We start from the raw sequence: 26,637 nt of genomic DNA on the forward strand, positions 1-26,637 counted from the left end.
TCCTAGGTATCATTTCTTCTAACAGTAGGTTTTGATGTTGGGATGCTAATTTTGTAAATGTAGAGCATGATTTTGGGCAGTTATATATCTTCAAGGTATGGGAAAGCATCCCTGCACAAGATATTTTTTAAAAAGAATATCATCTCATATGCTCATACACAGTCATGTAGTTACAAGGTTTTATTGTGCAAAAAAAATCAGAAAATGTCATGAACTTTGCCATGAACTTTGAGCTGTCCCTAATTTTTTTAATGTGTGAGATTTGAGCAAATTATATTTTCATTGGAATTATTCTTGAGACTGAAAGTGATGTTTTTATCGTTCAACTGCTAGTTTGATGCAGAACATCATCATTAAGTATTACACCTAGCTAAAACATTTCTGACTGACAAAAACAACTTCTACAAAAGGCCACTAACTAGTATTATACTTTATTGGTAAATAAATGGACACACCCCATTTTGTCGAGCCTGCAACTTTTGTTGCAGAAAGCTCAACATAGGGATAGTGATCCGGTGGCTACGGCGGCGTTAGCTAACTTCTTAAAAGCTTTATATTTTAGAAGGTAGAAGACCTGAATGCTTCATACTTTGTATATAGATACCTCATGTTACGAAGTTTCCGTCAGTCACATGTCCAATGTCCTTGACCTCATTTTCATGGTTCAGTGACCACTTGAAAAAAAAGTTCAGATTTTTTGAAATGTTAGATTCTCTCTTATTATAAGTAATAGGATAACTATATTTGATAGTGCGTACCTTGCAAGGTCCTCATGTCTGTCAGGCAGTTTTCACTTGACCTCAACCTCATTTCATGGATCAGTGAACAAGGTTAAGTTTTGGTGGTCAAGTCCATATCTCAGATACTATAAGCTATAGGTCTGGTATATTCGGTGTATGGAAGGACTGTAAGGTGTACATGTCCAACCGGCAGGTGTCATCTGACCTTGACCTCATTTTCATGGTTCAGTGGTTATAGTTAAAAAAAAAATTGTTTTGGTCTGTTTTTCTCATACTTTATGCAATAGGTCTACTATATTTGTTGTATGGAATGATTTTAAGGTGTACATGTCTAGCGGGCAGATGTCATGTGACCTTGACCACATTTTCATGGTTCAGTGGTCAAAGTTAAGTTTTTTGAGTTTTGGTCTTTTTATCTAATACTATATGCCATAGCTCAACTATATTTGGTGTATGAAAATATTTTATGATCTGTATGTCAGTCGCGCAGGTTTTATTTGACCGTGACCTCATTTTCCGGTTCTTTGCACAGTGTTAAGTTTTTGTGTTTTGGTCTATTTTTCTTAAACTTTAAGTAATAGGTCAACTATATATGTTGTATAGAAGCATTGTTAGCTGTACATGTCTACCTGGCATGGTTCATTTGACCTTGACCTCATTTTCAAGGTTCATTGGTCTTTGTTTAGTTATCTTGGTTAATGTCAAGTTTAGGTGACAGTTGTAATAAAGCTTAGCTTTATACTTAGAACTATCAACGTAATATCAATGATTAGTATAGAAGGCAAGACATTTCAGCGTGTGCACTCTTGTTTTCAACAAGAACACACATATTTGTTAACTGACTTAATGACATTTTACCATTATTTGTTTGAAATTGTTGGATCCTAGATAGAACATTAAAATACTGCACTAGTTAGTAATTAATCTCTAGCTTGTTAATTGTACTTGCTATTGACTTTAATCACGGACATATGTCATCTGGCAATTGTATATGTACCTAGTACATGTAGTAGTTTGGTAAAAAGTATACTGCAACCCAACTTTATGTATCACTATCTATTTATTGTACTCATCACATATTATCATAAGATTCAATAGACAATTATATAAACCTATTAAGATGATAAATTGTTTATAATGCTAATTATTAACTTGACCAATAACCATAGGTTACCAGCATATCTATACTATTAAACGAGAAGACTTCATTTTGTGTGTCACTTCTCTTCCTCCCACAATAAATTGATCACAATGCCTCTGTGTCCTATAGGTACCATGCATAGTCGCATTTGTCATCCATTCTTATGACTATTCAGTTTTGGTTATTTTTGGAGAAAAACGAATATAAAGTTTAAAATTAAAGGCGTCCGGATAGTCATTCCGTCATCAGACCGACTTTTTTATGTCAGTCATGACTACAGGTTTTAACATTGAGAACCAATCGTATGATAGATAACAAAAATGAAAAAAAATTATAAGCCAATTAGAGTGTTGTCCGTTTCGGGGGTTTTAGGTCGTAAGAACCACTACTATTAAACCTCGGTTTTAACTTGCACATAATTTTCATAAGTACTAGGACAGGGACTGGACAATTATTTTTGCGTTTATCTGCATACTGTATACTAAGATTAAAATACTACAATTATATATATAGACACTCTATATAATATAGCAGTGATCGCCATGGAGAAGAAACTCACAATTAATAGTTAATAAAAAAATTAAATACACTTTAATATTTATAATATGGATACGTGTGTTCATAGCACAGACATAGAATGTATTATATGTCTCTGTTCATACTATACAGAAACGTGAAAATAATGGATATATAACAGAAAACAAAATGATAACGGACTTGAAAAAAAGAGAAAGGGCTTAAAAATATAGTCCTGTCTCCATGTACCTATATGACTTTTGATATCATTTCTTTAATTCTCCAGATATAAAATCTTTTACAAATTTTCTTCCTAAAAGAGAAAACATACTTTCAACCAAGCTTTAAATGCCTGCGATTTCGCTTTTAACTCAAACAGGACTTCCGGTTTTAAACTTGCACATAAATTTCATAAGAGTACTTGGGGACAGCACAATAATTATGGGGTTGATAAAGACTCTCTTTATAATATAGCAGTGATCGCCTATTAGAAGAAACTTGAAATTGATAGTTCAGGAATAGAAAATACACTTTTTTTGTAGGATACGTGTGTTCATAGTATACATGGTTTACAGAAATGCAAAAATGATGCAAATTAACAGAGAAAAAAAAATAACTGATTTTGGAAACAAAAGAGAGGGCTGCAACTGTATCCAAGTACCTATGAATTTTGATACCTTTTCTGAAATTCTCCAGACATGAACTCTTTTACTGAAATTCTCCAGACACAAAATCTTTTACAAAATTTCGCCCTACAACAGGGGACAGCACAATAATTATGGGGTTGATAGAGACTCTCTTTACAATATAGCAGTGATCACCTACATGTATGAGAAGAAACTTGAAATTAATATTGCAGGAATAGAAAATACACTTTATTTGTAGGATACGTGTGTTCATAGTATACAGAAATGCAAAAATGATGCAAATTAACAGAGAAAAAAATAACTGATTTCGGAAACAAGGGAGTGGGCTGCAACTGTCTCCAAGTACCTATGAATTTTGATACCTTTTCTGAAATTCTCCAGACATGAACTCTTTTACTGAAATTCTCCAGACATGAACTCTTTTACTGAAATTCTCCAGACACAAAATCTTTAACAAAATTTCGCCCTACAACAGTATACATACTTTCAACCAAGTCTAAATTCCCTCGATTTCGCGGGTGTGTTCTAGTAATATTAATTGCTTCAAGTGTAAAATGAATTCAAGTTCATTGATAAAGAATGGGTGTTGAATTTTTTATACATGTATAAAGAGGAATATAAGGATGTACTGTACACTTGACTTGCACAGATTTTCATTCTACTGTACTATTTTAGATTTCAGCTTCCTTTGGTTATTTAAATTGTTTTTACTTGTAGGTGCTGGTGCTACTGCTGTTGTACAAGGAGCTATTTGTAAACCTAGAAGTGAGAGAGTCGCTATAAAGAGAATAAACTTGGAAAAATGTAACACAACGGTGGAAGAACTGCTGGTAAAACTTTAATTTTGTAATTTACACACAAGTTCACAACACAATTATTATAAGAAGGATATTAAATTGAGTTAGAGTTCTGCTAAGACTTTATTTTGTTTAAAACGCATTCTTTCACTATATATTATAGTTTAACTCGCACCTGTCAGTGTTAGAGTTTTTATGCTTTACATCACTATTCAAAATATTAGTTTTATAGCGATATACATGCCATCTTGAAACTATTACTGGAGAATAATTAGTTCCGATTGTTATCTAATGATATGGCTAAGATTCCATTGGTTTGCATGAGTTATAGAATCTAGAAATGTGACATTTATTAAAAGGAAAAAAAATTATACATGGAAGATCAGAATTCAGATCAGTATTGGTATTCAAGACCCAATAGATGAATATATTTTGCTGCAAGGTCACGTCATAAACACTGAACATTGGATAAGTGCTGATAATCAAAACTGACACTTAATAATACAAATCAAAAGATGAGCCAAGCAAAGGAAGAACAGAATTTAAAGTTTTAGATTTTCAAGAATTCTTATGAGCCATATAACTAAAATGGGAAATGTCATTGACTTTACCATATATAAGAAATAAATACAAATTATGAAGCATTTTATATTACAGAAAGAGATACAGGCTATGAGTCAATGTAAACATGAGAATGTTGTGGGATACCATACATCATTTGTTGTGAAAGAGGAATTATGGGTGGTTATGAAGCTCTGTAGTGGGGGTAGGTATTTCATGTTAAGTTCTAACATCAGACATGTAAGGAACATTACACAGAAAGAAATTTGAATAATCAACTTTAAATGATGCACAATTTGACTTTTTTTCAGTGATACTCAAGGCAAAACATTTTATAAATACAAAAGTAAATATAACATATTCAGTCAGAACTCTAAATTAAACAAGTACAAATCTAGACATGAACAGCAACAAATATTCTTAAACATTTTCTTGTAATCTTTAAATTTGAATCTAATTAAAAGACAGTTTAAAATTAGTGTAAAGTCGTCATATGTTTAGGGGGTAAATCAGTGTAAAGTTATGTTTAGGATGTATATCAGTGTCAAGTCACATGTTTAGGATGTACATCAGTGTCAAGTCACATGTTTAGGATGTACATTAGTGTCAAGTCACATGTTTAGGATGTATATCAGTGTCAAGTCACATGTTTAGGATGTATATCAGTGTCAAGTCACATGTTTAGGATGTACATCAGTGTCAAGTCACATGTTTAGGATGTATATCAGTGTCAAGTCACATGTTTAGGGGTAAATAAGTGTATAGTCACATGTTTAGGGGGTAAATCAGTGTATAGTCACATGTTTAGGAGGAAAATTAGTGATAAATCACATGTTTAGGATGTACAAATGTACATCAGTGTCAAGTCACATGTTTAGGATGTACATCAGTGTCAAGTCACATGTTTAGGATGTACATAGTTTAGGATGTACATCAGTGTCAAGTCGCATGTTTAGGGAGTAAATCAGTGTATAGTCATGTTTAGAAGGTAAATTAGCTCCTGTCACCTGTCTAACACAATGCTCATGGTAAAGTATGTAAATGTCATAAATGAGAAAGGAAAGAAGAAAAATAAGAATATCAGTAAGCATGTTGATATTCTGTAATGGTCTGACCATTTGCTAGCTGTTTTATTTGATTTATTGACTGAGAAGCAATTGTAGGTTTAATTTGTGTTCCGTTTCAAACCTTCTGCCAGTTTTGTGTTTTCTCATATAAACTGTTAAAAAAAACGGATATGTGTATTCACAGGCACTCGTCTTATACCTTTATATAATAAATTCTGAGACCAGTGCCTGTGTGTGTATTCATTAATTAACCGTAAATGAAAAAAAATAGTATATAAACTCTAATTATACTTGAATGTTTTTGTTTTATTCCAATTTTCATAAATCTGGGTTTAGTTGTCTTTTATTAGAACTTTCGGTTTCTGATGCTCTATCATGTCAAAATTAATTTGGCCTTTCACTTTTTCCAACTGATTTCGTTTTTGAGGAAACCCTGCTTTTATTAGCAATGTTCTCGTTAAGGTACGTACACACGCCTGTGTGTTCGATGGACGCTTCCTAAAAACACTGGCTGAGTCTTGTTATCATCATAACTTTCCCTAAGCTTTTCAAAAGAAGCAGAAAACATGCTTCTATTCAATATTTTTACCGGACATTCACTTTTGTTTTAATTCAATGTATGTAATGATAAATCCCAAGCAATGCGAACAAAATATGACTTCATGACACACGCTAATTGGATAAACGCCGAGAAGATCGAAATGTTTTCAAAAACACGTGTACCTATTGAGCAACGGAAAACTCTAACAGGGACCCATTTCAGCTACTTGATGCAGGGATCTATTTTTAGAACGAAAGAAAAATTCCAATTATAAATATTATAAAAATAGTTTACGCGACCACTGTAAACAGATAAGGGTAAATAACGCAAATGGTAGCCAATAAAAGGGTTGAGAACTCATGGTTTTGGAATATAATTGGGTTTTCTGAATTAATTGGGTTATTGAACCCTGCAATGGGCAATTGCATTGGGTTTTTTATTATTTGTATTGCGTGATCACGCAAATACGCAGCTTATCTGGAGCTCTGAATATGCATAGTAAACAATAGGTGACGTCAGAAGTTTCATCAATACAATAAACTGTTGCTTAATATAAAGAGAAATGTATAATCTTTCCTAAGTTACAAAACTGTTTTGTGTTTTCACCTGACAATAATTCTATTAATTTCATTTAGATCAAGTGTTAAAATTTTCAAACAAATAATGACAATCAACCACTTTTAACTTTATTTATATCGTTATTAAGACAATAAAATTTTAATACCCAAGCCCACCCATTGTTTGTTTAAAAAAATGGAAGTAGTGATTAACACCTGTAAAAACATTAATGGATGTGTCAATTATGTCCCAACAGACAATAAAACAATACTTAATTAAGTTTTCCTTATTTTCATTTTTTTTGTTAATTAGGTTACAATTTGTAGTTAAAAATAAAGTTACATCTTTTACATAGAGAAAGGACACTTGTCTATAGCTATTTTATCAAATTACACATGTTACACTGTAACTGTAACTGTCTTGTCTATAAATTCTTTTAAAAGATGAATAAATTAAGGCTTTTAAAAAAAATCACCAAAATAAGCGGATAAAAAGTTATAAAAAAACTTTGATATAGCAATATACAATGTAATCATAAGTAATCTAAAGTAATCATGATTACAATAAAGAAAAGTAATCTAATGTAATCGATTACATATGAAATAGGGTGTAATTGTAATGTAATCGATTACATTTTATTAGCAAAGTAATTGTAATTTAATCGATTACATTTTAAAGTAATCGACCCCATCCCTGAATGGTCAACCAAACTATGATGGCAAAGTTCTTCAGAAATAAAAGTAATGACTTTATCTAATATGAAAAAATATCCAAATTATTTCAGGTTCTATGTTAGATATTATTAAAAGTAGAATGAGGACAGGAAACTGGAAAAATGGAGTTTTTGATGAAATTACCATAGCAACTGTTCTAAAAGAAGTACTGAAAGGGTTAGAATATTTCCACAATAATGGACAGATTCATAGAGACATCAAAGCAGGGAATATATTACTGGGTGAAGATGGGGCAGTGTATATAGCTGGTTAGTACTGATGGTTATTTTACATTATTACTGTTGGCTTGTATACATGTATGTAGAATTTAGAACATGGTCTAACATTTCAATAAAACAAATTAGAATTCATAATATTTTGGAAGTAGAAAAATAAAGTATAGCCTATTAAAGCAGTAAGATGATTTACATGTTACTAAAATCATGTCAAACCTGAACTGTTTGTTAGATTCAAATTAAATGAAACTTTGAGTAAAATATATATTTATCAGTCTAGTATAAAATAGGAAGGAACGCGCAATACCAATTTCATTTTTAATAATTCCTTTATATGAAAAAACGTTACCTGATGATAGCGTTTCTTTGTTTACATTGCATATGACGTCATAATTTAAATAACGTCACAACTAAATCCCTAACAACAGAACGAAAATCGGAAACGTTACGGTATTTCCGTTTCTTTTTTTTTAAACAAAATCTAATATTTAAGTTACAAAAAAATAATTCATACAGACTTCGTCCCCATTTACAGGTAATGCCTGTCTCATATTAATATTTTCACAAGTTCGACAGGGAGATGATCCACTAGTGAAAGTCAGGATAGTTAAAATAGTTTTAATCATTAAATATAGGTGAGTAAGTTCTTAATATGAAGAATTATAATTGCAGACTTTGGAGTGAGTGCTTGGTTAGCGACAGGAAAGGATCAGACAAGAGATTCAGTAAGACATACATTTGTTGGAACACCCTGTTGGATGGCACCAGAAGTTATGGAACAGGTAAATATGTCATATGCTTTGCTTCTGACCCTTATGGATCCATAGAGGGTAAGTAAAGTTCATAGGGGAAAGGATGAATCTCCTATAGACTTTACTCACACTCTATAGAATCATAGGAGGTCAGTTGTGAAATGTTTAACGAATTTATCACACACAGGACTTTAACAGCTAAATTATGTATAAAGATAAGCAATGAAATACAATAACATTAATTGATGATGTCACCATTATTAGAAGTTGCGACATCGTGAACCCCTTATGAAGATATACAGTAACGTTGCATTTCCTTATATCTGATTTTGTTTTTTGGGAAGAGAACATGTTCCAAGAATAAATATTTTTGGTAGTTAATAGTATGATTTTCATTTAAAGTTTTTAAAATTCAGAAAGAAGAGGTATACTTTTTTGGTGTTAAAACTTCATGTGTGAAAACTTTTAAAAGTTGCTCAATTACATACATGTGACAGAGTTGTCAAGCCACAACTGGAGATTTGGAAATTTTCAGCTGGAGTTTGGGTCTCATTACTGGAGATTTTTTATCAACCTTTTTATCGACATACACAAGAATTTTTGTGTGTGTTTAAACTGCATATATATCTTCCTTTTTTGTTAAAAAACAATGATTCAATACCTTTGAACACCTGCATAGCCATTTTTCACTTAGTAAAATAGAAGATAAGAGGGGTTTAAATATTTATTTATCATATATAGTTCCAAGATAAAGTGATCAGCCATCATACATGGCAAAAAGTACCTCTTCTTTAGCTACATTGTCAACTTTAGTACCACTACTGAACATGTTTGTAACAGAAGGTGTTGAATTGATAGAGTTGTGGGTCTTCTGGTGGGTAGCTGTCTCCATATTTTAAGTCAAGTAATTAGGGCCACCATAGTCAGCTTTGTATGAGGTGAAGTAAGCATGGTCTTGACCCTTGACACTTGATTTGCACCATTTTAAAATTTAGCTAAGATACTTTGTCTTCTTTAATTTGATGCTGGGGTATTTGGTGATAACATACAGTTTGCATTTTGTCAAATTATAAGACAAACACACTTTAATATGTAAAGGTATTCCATTGGCATTGATAGAAAACATTTCATACTTGAGTTGATTTTATTGTCTTTTAATAAGGATCAGTATAAACTGTAAGTCTGTTCCATGTTTTCAACAGCATAAAAATCGATGTTTATACAACTGTTCCATTGTCAATATTTCACTTTTAAGGTGTGTATATTTAACTAGCTAGTTGATTACTAGGTAAATGCCAATTATCTTTTATTGTTGTATTTACAGTCAATCCTTAACACCTTCATTGATTACTCAAGGCTATTTTCCTGTTTACCTTTTTGACACAAATTTCATTACAGGAAACTTCTGTTTTTCTCGGACTTTTCCCATATCAATTTTGAGTTTCTCGGACTTTTTCCCTGTCCATATCTATTTTGTAAACAGAAATGTCTACTGAAATTTTTTTGAGATTGACATTTTCAAAAAGCGGAAGATTTCAATTTTTATCGGGAGGGACGGAAGAGGGTCTGAAAAGCGGGAGATTTTAACTCCTGCCGGAAGAATCACATGTATGCAATTATTTTTAGGATGAACTACTTTATAACATCAGTTTCAGCTACATTCAACCAAAGAAAGATGAATAAAATTTGTTCTGTTTCAGGTCACTGGTTATGACTTTAAAGCAGATATTTGGAGTTTTGGTATTACTGCAATAGAACTTGCCACAGGAACAGCTCCATATCATAAATTCCCTCCTATGAAGGTAACAGATATCTATCCACAGAATATTTGTACATAAAGTAATCTATTTAATATATAGCTAATTACAAACAAGTAACTGACTGTTGATAATACTATACAATTACTGTCTTTTGTTTCGGTAAATGTGTGGTTTTATTGACTTTTGAAAAACTGATATTCACTGAGGCCACATATTTACCGAAACAAAAGACAGTAATTGTTTTATTCCATATTCCGTTATAAATGTATGTAAAGGAAAATATTTACCAAATTCAATTGTACATCAAACGTTTTTTACCAAAATTATACACGTAAAATCACGCGACGTTTTGCGCGGTGAATATTCTTTTTCGCAGGTGAATATGCTTATTTATTCAAAATCCAATTCATATAGAAAAACTTACTAAAGTTTTAGCCATATGGAATAATGACAATTATTGAAATATTGATCTATACATATTTACACTTACTATGAAATCAGTTGACCTTATGTTACTGACTTGATATCTAAATCTTCCAAGGCCTATCTCTACCTTTTTGATACACAACATATAGTGCATTAATCATAACATTCTATACATCCTATCCATGCAATTTTCCTAACAAATATGCTCAGATATTCAAGTCACAAAATAATGTTACCATTGTTGATGAAATACTTTGTAGGTGCTGATGTTGACATTACAGAATGACCCCCCTGTACTTGATACTGGAGCTGATGATAAAGAACAGTATAAAGCTTATAGTAAAGGCTTTCGCAAAATGGTTTCTGAATGTCTGAAAAAAGAACCAGAAAAAAGGTATCCATAGAGAAGGCTATTTTTTGAAAGCCTGAAAAGAAGGTTAAACTTCTTGCAATTGTATGAAAGTTGCATCAAATTAATAGTCTTTGTCCTTTTTAAATTTTTTCATCTATAATACTTTTTGCACAATTTTAAACTACTTCACTAAGACTGTTTGCATGATAATAATATGGGCTATTTCAAAAAAAATGATGCCTTTCCTTTAAACCTTTGTCAGTCTCTTGTATGATACTATATCTTTAATGTTTTTAGGTCAGATAATGTATTATGATTAGTTGGTCCTAACTACCAAAGATAATAGCAGTATGTGCTCTGTTTAAAAAATATTGTCCAAAATTGTACCTCAAAATGTCAGGAGTGTAACGCTTTTAGTGTGACATTTAGAAGAAAGCATGTGCATTTATTGATGATATAGAATAAATAAGGGCAGATACAATACCAAACAATATCTTTCATCCAACTATTATATCTTGACTATGATTTCTTGTTCAATTCTTCCATATATTTACATTTTTATGAGCCTCATAAGGTAAGTCAAATAAGTTTGTGTAAAAAAAAAAATGTTAGTAAAAGTCAATATGCTGCCAGAAAATGTCTTTGTAGGTGAAATAACATGTTTCTGTACATCTTGCACGGTTTATTTTTTTTGTTTAGTATCATAGCTTGGCACAGGTGCATTCAGTTGACCCTGAAGTTCTACTACTGGAATATTATTGTTACAATAAGAGGAGTACCCAGGTCTGTCAGGAGTGTAACAACTGGGTTAAGATGTATTTTTTTTTAGAAACAATGTTGTTATAGTTGTTGTTTTTTCTTGAATTTCAGTTAACATTACCTGTTACAGTTTATCAGTAACAAACATGCCATTATTATGGCCTTCATTGCTTTTGTATGCTCAACACTTCAATGTCAGGAGTGTAACACAAAAAAATGCCTTATTTCAATCTTATTAGCAAAGGTAAGTTATTGGAAGAAAAACAAGCTGACAATTATTATAAAATGACATTACTACACCTCAGCTTAACACAGAATACAAGTCTACATCATTACTTTTGAAATTTTTGAACTAAAATTGCAATTGAACTAGCTTGTTTAAATGTGTTACAGTCCTGACATACAAGTATTGCACATAAACAAGCAATAAAGGCCATAATAATGGCATGTTTGTTACTGAAAATATGCAACAGATGGCGTTCACACTCAAATTCCAGAAAAGAAAACCAATATTATAACAACATTGTTTCTATAAAAAATAACATGAATGTTACACTTAAACGTTTTAAAGTGTTACACTCCTGACATTTTTGGGTACATTTTTGGACAATTTTTAATATACAGAGCACATACTGTTACCATCTTTGGTAGTACGAACAAACTTATCATAATACATTATCTGACATAAAAACAGCATATATATAGTATCAAACAAGAGACTGAACAAGGTTTAAAGGAAAGCCATCTTTTTTTTTTAAATAGACAATTAGCAAAATTTGTAAATATGTAAGAAGTATATAATTTTTTTTAACCTGTTCTTAATTTGCACTAAAATAATATGTTAAATATAAAGACTCCACATGATTTCAGGTCAGTTTCAGGTTAAAATATGGTAGCAATAAATTATGGTCAGGAGTGTAACATTTGTTACACTCCTGACAAGTTTCTGATGTAGCTTATCTATAACAAAATTCAACATGATTCTTTATTAAAATAATTGTAACATCTTTACAATGTATTGAGAAAGCGGATCTGTCTTGTAAAAGTGATTTTTCTGCACACTATTCACCAAAGATTCTTAAAAATTAAAGTGTAATTCTCATTAAACATGTTAAAAGTTTGCTCTTTGCTCAGAAATTAACAAAAATATGTAATCAAATATCTAATAAATTTATTTATTTGTGAGATTGTAAATTTAAAATAGATATCATTACTGATTTTCTAAACATTCCATTAAAAAACAGTCTTACAGTTACTGAAAAAATATGTCAGGAGTGTAACAAAAGGATAAAAAACACATGTTTGTATTTTTTAAATGAAGAAAACTTAGAATTGACTGAAGCAATTGTTGTGAAATTTTCAGAGGATGTAATTAGATCATATATGTTTGCTTCCTTATACTTTTTATATAAAATTAAAGCTTTTGCAAAGAGATATAAAAACTTTTGAAATAAGATATTAAAGAATATACTAAAAATTGGTGAAATTTACATATTTAAAAAAACAAACTGTTTATAAGTAAAAAAAAATTGCATGAAAATCATTTAGTACCTTTATTGCAACAAACAAAAAAGTTACATTGATATTTATATTCTTATTTATGTTTGTCAGTTGATATTATTATTTTGTTGTTTCCTTTGAAAAGTGGATGAATTCTTATGAGTAAAATGTTGTTAAAAATTTTGTTTTTATTATTTTGCATTAACCCTTGGTAGTTTTGTAAACTTGAATGTCTCTGGATTAAAGAAAAATGATAGAAAAAAGATTAGCAATGACTTAATTTTTTACCATGTTTGTCACACTTTGGCATCATTTTTTTTTAAATAGCCCATATGGTAGTATGTTAGTCTTTATGTTTAGAAAATAAGAAGATGTGGTATGATTGCTATTGAGGAATCTATCAAACAGAGTCCAAAAAAAGTGGATTTAAGCAAGAAGTTGATCATAACATATCACCAGTTTGCTTAAAATATTTCTTCAGCAGCATAGTGATATTGACTGTTTAATGGCTACTGTAGCATATCAAAACTGTGGGAATGTTACATTGTAGCATATCAAAATCTTGGGTATGTTACTCCTCCGTAGCATATCAAACCCTTGGGAATGTTACTCCTCTGTAACATATCAAAACCTTGGGAATGTTACTCCTCTGTAGCATATCAAAACCTTGGGTATGTTACTCCTCTGTAGCATATCAAACCCTTGGGAATGTTACTCCTCTGTAGCATATCCAAACCTTGGGAATGTTACTCCTCTGTAGCATATCCAAACCTTAGGAATGTTACTCCTCTGTAGCATATCCAAACCTTGGGAATGTTACCCCTCTGTAGCATATCAAAACCTTGGGAATGTTACTCCTCTGTAGCATATCCAAACCTTAGGAATGTTACTCCTCTGTAGCATATCAAAACCTTGGGAATGTTACTCCTCTGTAGCATATCCAAACCTTGGGTATGTTACTCCTCTGTAGCATATCAAAACCTTGGGAATGTTACTCCTCTGTAGCATATCTAAACCTTGGGAATGTTACTCCTCTGTAGCATATTCAAACATTGGGAATGTTACTCCTCTGTAGCATATCCAAACCTTGGGTATGTTACTCCTCTGTAGCATATCAAACCCTTGGGAATGTTGCTCCTCTGTAGCATATCCAAACCTTGGGTATGTTACTCCTCTGTAGCATATCCAAACCTTGGGAATGTTACTCCTCTGTAGCATATCAAAACCTTGGGAATGTTACTCCAAACCTTGGGAATGTTACTCCTCTGTAACATATCAAAACCTTTGGAATGTTACTCCTCTGTAGCATATCTAAACCTTGGGAATGTTACTCCTCTGTAGCATATCCAAACCTTGGGTATGTTACTCCTCTGTAGCATATCAAAACCTTGGGAATGTTACTCCACTGTAGCATATTCAAACCTTAGGTATGTTACTCCTCTGTATACGTAGCATATCAAACCCTTGGGAATGTTACTCCTCTGTAGCATATCCAAACCATGGGTATGTTACTCCTCTGTAGCATATCCAAACCTTGGGAATGTTACTCCTCTGTAGCATATTCAAACATTGGGAATGTTACTCCTCTGTAGCATATCCAAACATTGGGAATGTTACTCCTCTGTAGCATATCCAAACCTTGGGTATGTTACTCCTCTGTAGCATATCAAAACCTTGGAATGTTACTCCTCTGTAGCATATCTAAACCTTGGGAATGTTACTCCTCTGTAGCATATCCAAACCTAACCATATAAAAACCTTGGGAATGTTACTCCTCTGTAGCATATCAAAACCTTGGGAATGTTACTCCTCTGTAGCATATCCAAACCTTGGGAATGTTACTCCTCTGTAGCATATCTAAACCTTGGGAATGTTACTCCTCTGTAGCATATCCAAACCTTGGGAATGTTACTCCTCTGTAGCATATCCAAACCTTGGGAATGTTACTCCTCTGTAGCATATCCAAACCTTGGGAATGTTACTCTTCTGTAGCATATCTAAACCTTGGGAATGTTACTCCTCTGTAGCATATCCAAACCTTGGGAATGTTACTCATCTGTAGCATATCAAAACCTTGGGAATGTTACTCCTCTGTAGCATATCAAAACCTCGGGAATGTTACTCCTCTGTAGCATATCTAAACCTTGGGAATGTTACTCCTCTGTAGCATATCTAAACCTTGGGAATGTTACTCCTCTCTGATTATACTACACTATAGCATTATATTTATAATTAGGCCCCATTTATGGGCATTATGTTTTCTGGTCTGTGCGTTTCGTCCGTCCATTTATTCGTTCGTCCGTTTATTCGTGCGTCTGTCTCACTTCAGGTAAAAATTTTGGCAGAGGTAGTTTTTGATGAAGTTGGAAGTCCAATCAATTTGAAACTTAGTTCACATGTTCCCTATAATATGATCTTTCTAATTTTGATGACAAATTAGAGATTTTACCCCATTTTCAGGGTCCACTGAACATAGAAAATGATAGTGCGGATGGGGCATCCGTGCACTATGAACACATTCTTATTTATAATTATGACATACATTGGCACACAATTTTTGGTTACAGTATAGGATGAAACAATTTGAATTCAAAGTGATGTATATAGATCTAATTCTTAAAACTTCTCTTTCTACATTTTAGGCCAACAGCTAAGCAGTTATTAAAGAATGAATTCTTCAAAAAAGCAAAGGTATGAATGAAATAAACATGAAATGAATAAAACAAGTTAAAATGTAACATAAAGTAGATGTTGGATTGATCATTTGAGTATTCAACAAGTTTGTATAGGAATATTTTCTTAGATGTTTTATACAGTTTTAGTTTGTTTTTCTTTATTGGATTGCAAGAAAAAAGAACATAAATGTTAAATTTAAGTATCAACAGACTGAACTATTGAAAAAATATTGACTGAATGTCCTAATACCAAACACTTTATGGCTTTTTGTTTGCCTCAATCACAGACATACCTTTAAAATTTGATGACCAAAGAGAAAATGTCTAATGTCATACAGGATAGTACCGAGGGTAGTACACAATTGATTGTTTTTTTAAATTTATAGGTAAAATGTTTCAAAATTTCAGGTCAAGTGTTGCAGAATTACAAATAGTTATAAGGTGTTTTGTTTATAGTTTCCAGTTAGATTGGTTTTACTGTATTTGAAATAAGAAATTCCTCATAATTTACTGTAGTGCCAAAGATGCAAAACAAAACTCGACAATTTAACCTTCTGTTTCAGGATAAAACCTACCTGGTAAAAACTTTATTGTCTGAGGGAAACTCAGTTAAACCACAAAGGGTAAGTAATGTTACAAATATAACCTCTTCATGACAGGAACAATTGTAAGAAAGCATCTTGTTCTTACTACGTACAGGTAAGACTTTTGAAAGAGTATCTCATGCTTACAACAGACTAGAACTGGCCAAGAGATCTTTTTAAAGAGTATCTCATGCTTACAACAGGCTAGAATTGGCCGAGAGATCTTTTTAAAGAGTATCTCATGCTTACAACAGGCTAGAACTGGCCGAGAGATCTTTTTAAAGAGTATCTCATGCTTACAACAGGCTAGAACTGGCCGAGAGATCTTTTTAAAGAGTATCTCATGCTTACAACAGGCTAGAACTGGCCGAGAGATCTTTTTAAAGAGTATCTCATGCTTACAACAGGCTAGAACTGGCCGAGAGATCTTTTTAAAGAGTATCTCATGCTTACAACAGGCTAGAACTGGCCGAGAGATCTTTTTAAAGAGTATCTCATGCTTACAACAGGCTAGAACTGGCCGAGAGATCTTTTTAAAGAGTATCTCATGCTTACAACAGGCTAGAACTGGCCGAGAGATCTTTTTAAAGAGTATCTCATGCTTACAACAGGCTAGAACTGGCCGAGAGATCTTTTTAAAGAGTATCTCATGCTTACAACAGGCTAGAACTGGCCGAGAGATCTTTTTAAAGAGTATCTCATGCTTACAACAGGCTAGAACTGGCCGAGAGATCTTTTTAAAGAGTATCTCATGCTTACAACAGGCTAGAACTGGCCGAGAGATCTTTTTAAAGAGTATCTCATGCTTACAACAGGCTAGAACTGGCCGAGAGATCTTTTTAAAGAGTATCTCATGCTTACAACAGGCTAGAACTGGCCGAGAGATCTTTTTAAAGAGTATCTCATGCTTACAACAGGCTAGAACTGGCCGAGAGATCTTTTTAAAGAGTATCTCATGCTTACAACAGGCTAGAACTGGCCGAGAGATCTTTTTAAAGAGTATCTCATGCTTACAACAGGCTAGAACTGGCCGAGAGATCTTTTTAAAGAGTATCTCATGCTTACAACAGGCTAGAACTGGCCGAGAGATCTTTTTAAAGAGTATCTCATGCTTACAACAGGCTAGAACTGGCCGAGAGATCTTTTTAAAGAGTATCTCATGCTTACAACAGGCTAGAACTGGCCGAGAGATCTTTTTAAAGAGTATCTCATGCTTACAACAGGCTAGAATTGGCCGAGAGATCTTTTTAAAGAGTATCTCATGCTTACAACAGGCTAGAACTGGCCGAGAGATCTTTTTCCTACAACAGTTTGATTTTGCATTGTTAAAATCATAAATAATGATGGCTACTAAATATAACAATTCTCTTTTCATTGATAATTGTATAAACAATTATTTACTGCATTTATTTACTAAAAGAGTTATTAAAAAATCTAACAGTATGTTGTAAATTTTTAAGTAAAAACAGCCAAGGTTCTGTGTTGAAGGCCGTACTTTGACCTATAATGGTTTACTTATACAAATAGGATAAAAGAGTTGTCTCATTAGCACTCATACCACATCTTCTTAAATCAACTTACAAAATAAGACAGTATGCTGTAATTTTAGGTAAAAAGAGTTCCTGGATCCAGTGGTAGATTACATAAACTAGAGGATGGAGAATGGGAGTGGTCAGATGATGAATATGAGGAGGGGGATGCTGAGGATGAGGCCCCTAGGGTCAGTCCGGTACATTGTTTTATAATATATATACATCGTGGCCACAAGTTAAATTGTTTTTCTGTTTGGTATTAAATTTATATTAAGATCCATTTTGTTACATCTTGTGATCAATTTTATTTGGCAATCGCCAATGGCAGTCAGCAGGGTTAAAGAACCTGTTAGTCAAATGCGTTTTGTTTAAATTTACTTTTTCACTTTTTTGGTCTTTTGGAAAATGTTGTTTGTGCTGTTTTTAGACCCTTCTACAACGAAATTTGTTTTACATGCACACGTATAAAAATTGCGGTTTTTATCCAATGCAATCATAGGTTTGAACGTAGTTTTCAATTTAGACTCGTTTATATTTTTTCGTTTGGGCTTGTATCATATTTTCCCTCCGGTTTATATGATCCGTTCATCCTATATTTACTCTTAAAATACAAGAGTCTATCTAAAAATGAGGGTACTTTTTCTAAAATTGAGGGTACTTTTTATATGGCCTTCCAAATACCGTTTCAATTCCTAACATCACTGAAGAGACATTTATTGTCAAAATCCGGATCTGGTGTACTAAAAAAATATTGACACCGTATGTTTGTGGCATAACATCGTGGCCACAAGTTAAATTGTTTTTCTGTTTGGTATTAAATTTATATTAAGATCCATTTTGTTACATCTTGTGATCAATTTTATTTGGCAATCGCCAATGGCAGTCAGCAGGGTTAAAGAACATCAGTTGTTCGACCTGTTAGTCAAATGCGTTTTGTTTAAATATAGTTTTTCACTTTTTTGGTCTTTTGGAAAATGTTGTTTGTGCTGTTTTTAGACCCTTCTACAACGAAATTTGTTTTACATGCACACGTATAAAAATTGTGGTTTTTATCCAACGCAATCATAGGTTTGAACGTAGTTTTCAATTTAGACTCGTTTATATATATATATTCATTTTACTTATTCAATTATGAATACAACTTTAAACCAGAATTTATGTATATAAAACACAAATTGTAGAATGAAAATTTGAAGTTTAAAAAAATTATATTGTTGCCATGAAATAATACGTAAAAGAGCCTGCTATTGTCTGACTTAATTTACACAGCAGTATTTAAAAAAAAGTACAATAGATCCATAATATTTTTGAGTCTAAAATGGTGAAAATTTAGGAGAACATGTTGCAATTTGTTTTAAAGGACCCAACAACAAAACTTTAATATCAATAAATTGATTGTACAAAAGAAAACTTGATAGAGTAGATATAGATTATGATTATAACCAACCTTGTTGGAATGGTAGGACAAATTACATGTATTAGATTAATTTCAAGAGAACATTACTGGTTATTCAAAAGTTCATTAAATAATTTCATTACTTTATTTTTACAGTCTCCAAGAGTATCCATGTCAGAAAGGTCTTCTGAGGTAGGTTAAAAAAATTAACTATAAAAATACTGTATATGAATTAATCAAATTTCTTCCAATTGAGTTGTTAATAGTTAACTAATGATGTTTATTTTTTGATGATTTCATTAAAATTATACCAAATATTAAGTTGACAGATATAATTTATATAGCTTAAGCTTTCAAATGCAAGTTTCCACGTAGTCTTTGAATTTTGTACTGTAAAAAAAACAGAGTTTAAATTAACTATCAAAAACTAATCTAAATCTGTATTTTGTTACATATTTATTTTGTTTGCTATCCAGCATGTGTTCATAGCTTGTAATTTTATTTTCTAATTTAGGAAGACTTATTTATATAAGAGCACTGCTCTTGTTTCCTAATCCCAGTTATTGAATCTTTTGTATATTTCGTATTTATGTCTTTACCCTTATAGCTATATATATAATGATTTCTTTAATAAAATATGTTTACTGTAATCTAAATTAGCTATTCAACATATATTTGCAACAAATTACAACTTATTTTGAATGTGTTTTGAAGTTTCTCCCTTTTAAAATATTTGATGTTTATTTTAGGAATCTGATAAAATGCCAAATACCATACCAAAGCCAGATAATTTACCCACACCTACCCAATCACAGGAAACCATACAATCAGACACATCCTCATCCACAACTGTCGGCACATCAGTGGAAAGTGTTGTAGAAGCTAAAAAAACAGAAGTAAGTAATGTATAGATAAGTTACTTCATCACAACCAAGTTGCAGTCTGTATGTGTTACATGGTTTAACATCTGTAGAGGAATTAAACTATATATATTGTAAACTTTTCATTTGAAAACTTTCAAATTAGATCAAGAGAGAGTGAAGTAATATGTGTTAAGAACTATGTAAGCCTAAGGCAAATTTGAGCCAGACTTTTAAGATATGCTGCCTAGCTGACTTCAACCCCACTTAATCTCTTTTATTGCCAGTCTGCAAAATTTTGTTACAGAAGAGAGACATAGGGATCCTACATTCCAGCTTTGTCAGTGTCATCGACATTTAGATTGTTCCTGCGGTTTAACGTTTTAAGACATCAAGTTGTTTGTCAAACCTTCATGGAATTAAATGAATCTTTTTTTACCTCACCTTGTCCTAAAGGACTACATCAGTCTTTGTTATTACTTGAACAAGGTTATGTGTCCATTGTCTGCAAATTAGTCTTTAAAAACTTTGAAGAAATTTCAGTACAATTGTTTAACAAGTTTTTGCAAAATAATGCCTTTCATCAATAAAATATGGAAAATTTGTAAAACAAATATTCATAATTCTGCTTCTGTTACTCTTGATCATAAGAAGAGGCACATATGTGCCTGTATCGCTCACCTGTTGAGAGTTCCATTCTGCCAATGGAGATCATTATATGCACTTACTAGTTATTTTATATTTTATTGATAAATAAACTTCTTTTTTTTTGAGAAAAAAATCATACTTTTACACTTACAATAGCAATAGTAGAGAAGACACATGATTTTGTGAAACCCTTTACAAACTTTATGTTTTAAAACACTCTTCGCTCATCAGATTTTAAGATTCAAACCACACATTCATTAGAGGAAAATGATTGTTATGTAGATAAAGAACAGTAGTAATCAGAGCTTGTTATTGTTATTAACAGGAAGAAGTACCTCCAGCTGCTTCCTCAGGTGTATCATTAAACCTAGTTTTACGGTTAAGGTCAGTATTTTTACCCTGGTTTAACTGTTGAAATAAGTGTCTTTAATCAATACATTTACAAAATTTGGATGTAAACTGAAAAAAATATAATGAAAGAGCCAAATAATCTTACAAACAAATACATCAGTGTAACTACTGGCTAGGAATTTGTTGCTATACTTTTTTTTTTATTTTGTTGTCAGCAATAAGGCATTCTGTGAATTTATTATGACCTACAGATAGTTCAGGTAATGTCATTAAATCATCATAATATAAAGTTATCAATACTTTAAACAGGCAAAGTATGATAGGCATAAATAAATTTAAGATAACAAGAAAGAATTTAATTGTAGGAATGAGAAGAGAGAATTAAATGATATAAAGTTTGATTACACACCTGGTCAAGGTAGGTATATTCTTACATATTTGATAAAAAAAAGACTTATTTTAATTTTCATAATGAGATCACAACACAGTTTGGGGTGGAATATTCTTATTCATCTTTGTATTTACATGTTTATTATCACAAGGCACAGAGCATAGTCCATAAAACTTTCTAAACAACATTGAAAATTTGTAAAAAAAAAAATCTTTGGTTGATGACTCCAATTGACCATCATTCATGAAAAATATGAAATTTTGTTAAGTTGATTCTTACATTTCATTATCATTAGAAATAATCAATCTAGAAATATCTCCTTCTTTGCATTTTATTGGCTAATTATAGCTAAATTTTGAGACTTAAAGAGTCTTGAAATGATCTTCATAACAACATTCTATTGAAGGTCCATCATAAAAGTTAGTTTTAATTTTAATAATTCAGCAAAATGTGTTGTTTTAAGAATGGCAAACATTTATTTTATTTAGTAATGTAGTTATTTTCTTTGTGTTTCCATAGATACTGCTGATAGTGTTTCTAGAGAAATGGTAGAGGCAGGTTTAGTTGATGGCAAGGATATGATTGTTGGTAGGTACAGATATTTTATCTACCACTTTACTAGTTTTTGAAATGGCACTAGCTACTAGCTATATAGCCAATGGTCATATTTATACTGTAACTAGTTGTGTTTATTTCCTAAATATAGTAACAAAGCTATATTTTTTATAATGTCAATTTCATCATGGAACACTTTCTCCACAATCAGGGGTCCATTAAGGGATGAAAATAAGTTTAACATTTGTGTTCCGATTTAAAAAGTGATCAATTTATTAATTGAAGTTGCAGTAGAAAAACAAAATTAGGTCAATGTCAGAAAAATATAAACTTTTTTGTACTCCACGCAAAACTTGGGAAGGGCTAGGTAGAACCTCGCCCTTCCCCAGTTTCTCAGCCTCATACAAAAAAGTTGATATTTTCCTGACATTGACCTAATATTGTATATTTATTGCTTTGTTTGCCCATTGTTATTTAAGTACTTCTGTGTTATATTTTCATTGTTTCGTCATGTTTAATGCTTATTATCATTTTGTTTCAAGCAATTGAGGAAGTTAAAGTATTTGAAAGTCTGTGGTATTTGTTACCTTGTTAAGTTATTCTCATTAAACTCAGCTTTATAAAAACATTTTCTAACAAGCTGTACATGTTGTGAAATGTATACGCCATAGGATAAAGGCAGAGGAAAATTCTAATCTCTAAAGGCAGTGATATTGTTTGCCCCTAATTACATATGAAATTCGTCTTCATCCCCTAAAAAAATTCCCAATTACTTATAAAAAATGGTAATAAATTCCTCCCAATATGTTTTACATTTTCCCCAAATCAATAGCAATGTATATCAATTTTGTATTCCTGATTTTAATATTATGGAAGCGGGTTTCTGATGAGAATCATCAATGTTTTGAGTATCATCATTGTTTTTATTTCATTCCCCTCCCCAATAAGTTCCTTTCATGTTGAAAATGTCTGACAATCAAAATATATGTGAAAAAAACTGCAAATAAGACAGTAAAGGTTAGCAAAAAATCAGAGATGTGTTAAAAAGATTAAACAAACTTCCCAATTTCAATAACAATTATGTATTTGTACCTCAATGTTTAATACCTTAAGTAGAAGGTTGGGATATATTTTAAGGGTTATGGGGCAAACAGTCGAGGAATAAAGGGCCAAAAAGGGGCCAAAAACAAGCATTTTTGTATTTTCATGTCAATAAATTGGAGTTATCTTTCTTTGTCCAGAATAGTTGTTGAATCACCTACAACCAATGCTTTATATAATCTTCTTTGAAAAATTGGAGTTATCTTTCTTTGTCCAGAATAGAAGTTGAATCAACTTAAATCAATGCTATATATACAATATACAATGCAATATTCACTTTACTGCCAACTGATAAATTAAAGCAATCTTTACCATTCAGTGATTACAAGCACTTTGATTACCATTCTAGGGTTATGCCCCTTTACAAGTGGAAAAATTGAAGAATATTTTTAGTTACTGTTCTCTTAACTTAAGTTTGTCTCAACTAAATTTAATGAAATGTGTATATAATGCTTATTACCTCTCAACTCAGTTTAAGTTCAATTTTTGGCAGCTTCACTTTAACAGTTCTTGAGTTATGTCCCTTTATAACGTTATATGATAGCAGGGGCATCATCTGTGTCCTTTTGGACACATTCCTCATTTTTTTTTTAGGGATACGATTGCTTTCAATCAGTGGCTCAGGACAATGACCTCACGTCAACTGTTTTATTCTAAACATTAAGGACCATCTCAGATTCTTATGATTGTCTTGGTTTAATTGTAAAAACAAACAAAGGGATTGAACTTAAACAACTTTCCTATAATGTTCTTTTCATAATCTTCATGTTTAATATTTCCCTTGACATGTGCTTGTTTTTAACAACACGGAAAATCAGAATTAAGCAGTATTTATATTTAGTGTTTTTATAAATTTAGTAACACGTCAGAGGGAATTCCCTAGTTGTGATAAAAATGCGAGAGTTCTCTGAATTCCGATAAATCTATTCCTGTCATATAAGAACTGAAGTGGAGTTTTACTTATATGTCACCGTTATTAAACTGATATTTGATATTGTACTTCTATAAAAAATAGAGAACCATTTAGGTTTAATATACGTTCTTACTACAGGGTGTGTTTAGGTAATTATGCGCATGCGTATAGTTTTCTCGACTTCAAGGGGTACTAGGTTAAATGGTTGCTCTGGATTCCCCACTCAATTGATTAATTTATAACTCATTGGATCCTTTCTATGTATGTCTGCTGTTGACGGTTATTGTTGTTGCATAATTTTAAATCACATGCATCATTTAAATTAAAATAAATGTAGTCCACGTCGTAAAGGTTTACTTTCAACACCCCTTCAGGCAAAATGGAGTCTTCCATATTTTCGTTTCTAGTTGTCTCCCTTCCGGGAGTCACTTCCGTGAATTCTGAATCAAAACAACACGTTGAGAAAAATTAACTCGTTCTGTCGATAAATGTCGTATTATATTAAAAACGATCGCAATTTAAACTGAGGAATGTGTACGGAAAGGAGTCATCATCACTGACCCAACGAAAATTAAATATTTAAAGAGTTAGGAATGGGGTTCCTCCTAGAATTAACGTAGGAAAATAGGTGATAAGATACGAAGTGAAATACTTCTCTCACTCTGAGTCTCAGTGACTGCTGTGGAAAGTAAACTTGGAATTGATTGTACAAAAATAAAACACAATAGGCCTATGTACATTGTTCATACACTTTTAACCGGGATTGGCTATTTTGTAACTATTCAGATTAAGTGAATTACATTTTACATTTGCAGTTGAATTAGTTTTGAAAATAATATTTTCCAGCTACATGTATACATGTGTCAATGAAAACAATGGCAATCGTATCCCTGAGAGCAATCTGCTCTTTGATTAGAAGTTAATATTAATTAATATTAATTTTAACCATCACTGTATGACATTTGATATTTTAATATTTTATGATGTATTTAAATGAGTAGTTATTGTTGCAAACTCCATTAGAAATTTGAATTGACATCATTTTTGGAATAAGGGAAAGGGGGAAGTAAAAAAAAATTGGGGTAGGGGTCAATTTTTTTTTCTCATTTCAGATTTCAGAATTTAAAAAGAAAATTTCTTCAATTATTTTTTCTTTGAGAGGATTAATATTCAACAGTATAGTAAATTGCTCAAAAGCCAAAAAAAAAATTTAAGTTCATTAGACCACTTTCATTCTTTGTGTGAAACCTATGCTGTGTCAACTATTTAATCAAAATCCAAATTCAGAGCTGTATCAAGCTTGAATGTTGTGTCCATACTTGCCCCAACCGTTCAGGGTTCGACCTTTGCAGTCGTATAAAGCTGTGCCCTGGGGAGTATCTGGTACATTATTCAATTTCATTGGTCTATAATAAGATGTAACAGTGTATTTAAGGTTTTTATTTTATCTTGACAGTTGCAGCTAATTTACAGAAAATAATTGATACTGGTTTAAAGACAATAACGTTTGGTCTGGTAAGTAGTTCTATCATTCATTGACACATCATTTCATGGGTTTACTTATACATTAAAGTATTAATTATTTATAACAATTTATCTTCTGCCTGAAGACCCTTGAAATTTAACTCTGTTTTGTACTTTTTAGCTCACATGGCCCGAAGGGCCAAGTGAGCTTATGCCATCACTTGGCGTCCGTCGTCATCCGTCGTCTGTCGTCGTCTGTCGTCGTAAACTATTTCAAGAATCTTCTCCTCTGAAACTACTAGGCCAAATACTTCCAAACTTTAACTGAATGTTCCTTAGGGTATCTAGTTTATAAATTGTATCCGAAGTTTTGATCTATCAACAAACATGGTCGCCATTGCTAAAAATAGAACATAGGGGTCAAATGCAGTTTTTGGCTTATAACTCAAAAACCGAAGCATTTAGAGCAAATCTGACAGGGGTAAAATTGATTATCAGGTCAAGATCTATCTGCCCTGAAATTTTCGGATGAATCGGACAACCCGTTGTTGGGTTGCTGCCCCTGAATTGGAAATTTTATGGAAATTTTGCTGTTTTTGATTATTATCATGAATATTATTATAGGTAGAGATAAACTGTAAACAGCAAAAATGTTCAGCAAAGTAAGACCTAAAAATAAGTCAACATGACTGAAATGGTCAGTTGACCCCTTTAGGAGTTATTGCCCTTTATAGTCAATTTTTAACCATTTTTCATAAATCTTAGTTATCTTTTACAAAAATCTTCTCCTCTGAAACTACTGGGCCAAATTGAACTAAACTTGACCACAACCATCATTGGGGTATCTAGTTTGAAAATTGTGTCCGGTGACCCGGCCAACCAACCAAAATGGCCGCCATGGCAAAATATAGAACATAGGGGTAAAATGCAGTTTTTGGCTTATAACTCAAAAACCAAAGCATTTAGAGCAAATCTGACATGGGGTTAAATTGTTTATCAGGTCAAGATCTATCTGCTCTGAAATTTTCAGATGAATTGGACAACCCATTGTTGGGTTGCTGCCCCTGAATTGGTAATTTTAAGGAAATTTTGCTGTTTTGG

At 32.0% G+C, this 26,637-nt stretch overlaps 1 protein-coding gene across 3 annotated transcripts in view; it reads left to right on the forward strand.

The window, feature by feature from the left end:
• The window catches only part of LOC143065404 (serine/threonine-protein kinase OSR1-like), a 32,798-nt gene that overhangs the window by 3,803 nt on the left and 2,358 nt on the right, over positions 1 to 26,637 (forward strand). For 2 of the 3 annotated variants that reach the window (XR_012975464.1, XM_076238955.1), the window contains exons 2-16: positions 3,762 to 3,874; positions 4,499 to 4,607; positions 7,353 to 7,550; positions 8,190 to 8,299; positions 9,970 to 10,071; positions 10,716 to 10,849; positions 15,709 to 15,757; positions 16,305 to 16,364; positions 17,935 to 18,054; positions 19,410 to 19,445; positions 20,003 to 20,149; positions 21,087 to 21,145; positions 21,478 to 21,530; positions 22,023 to 22,091; positions 25,529 to 25,587. Coding sequence is in view for 2 of the 3 variants with exons in the window: in XM_076238955.1 (XP_076095070.1) it covers positions 3,762 to 3,874; positions 4,499 to 4,607; positions 7,353 to 7,550; positions 8,190 to 8,299; positions 9,970 to 10,071; positions 10,716 to 10,849; positions 15,709 to 15,757; positions 16,305 to 16,364; positions 17,935 to 18,054; positions 19,410 to 19,445; positions 20,003 to 20,149; positions 21,087 to 21,145; positions 21,478 to 21,530; positions 22,023 to 22,091; positions 25,529 to 25,587 (1,418 nt within the window). In the remaining variant the exon portion in view is untranslated. The remainder of the gene's footprint in view (positions 1 to 3,761; positions 3,875 to 4,498; positions 4,608 to 7,352; positions 7,551 to 8,189; positions 8,300 to 9,969; positions 10,072 to 10,715; positions 10,850 to 15,708; positions 15,758 to 16,304; positions 16,365 to 17,934; positions 18,055 to 19,409; positions 19,446 to 20,002; positions 20,150 to 21,086; positions 21,146 to 21,477; positions 21,531 to 22,022; positions 22,092 to 25,528; positions 25,588 to 26,637) is intronic. The other variant, XM_076238956.1, reaches the window with a different exon arrangement.

The sequence above is a fragment of the Mytilus galloprovincialis genome, chromosome 2 (assembly GCF_965363235.1).
Source record: "Mytilus galloprovincialis chromosome 2, xbMytGall1.hap1.1, whole genome shotgun sequence".
Classification (NCBI taxonomy): domain Eukaryota; kingdom Metazoa; phylum Mollusca; class Bivalvia; order Mytilida; family Mytilidae; genus Mytilus; species Mytilus galloprovincialis.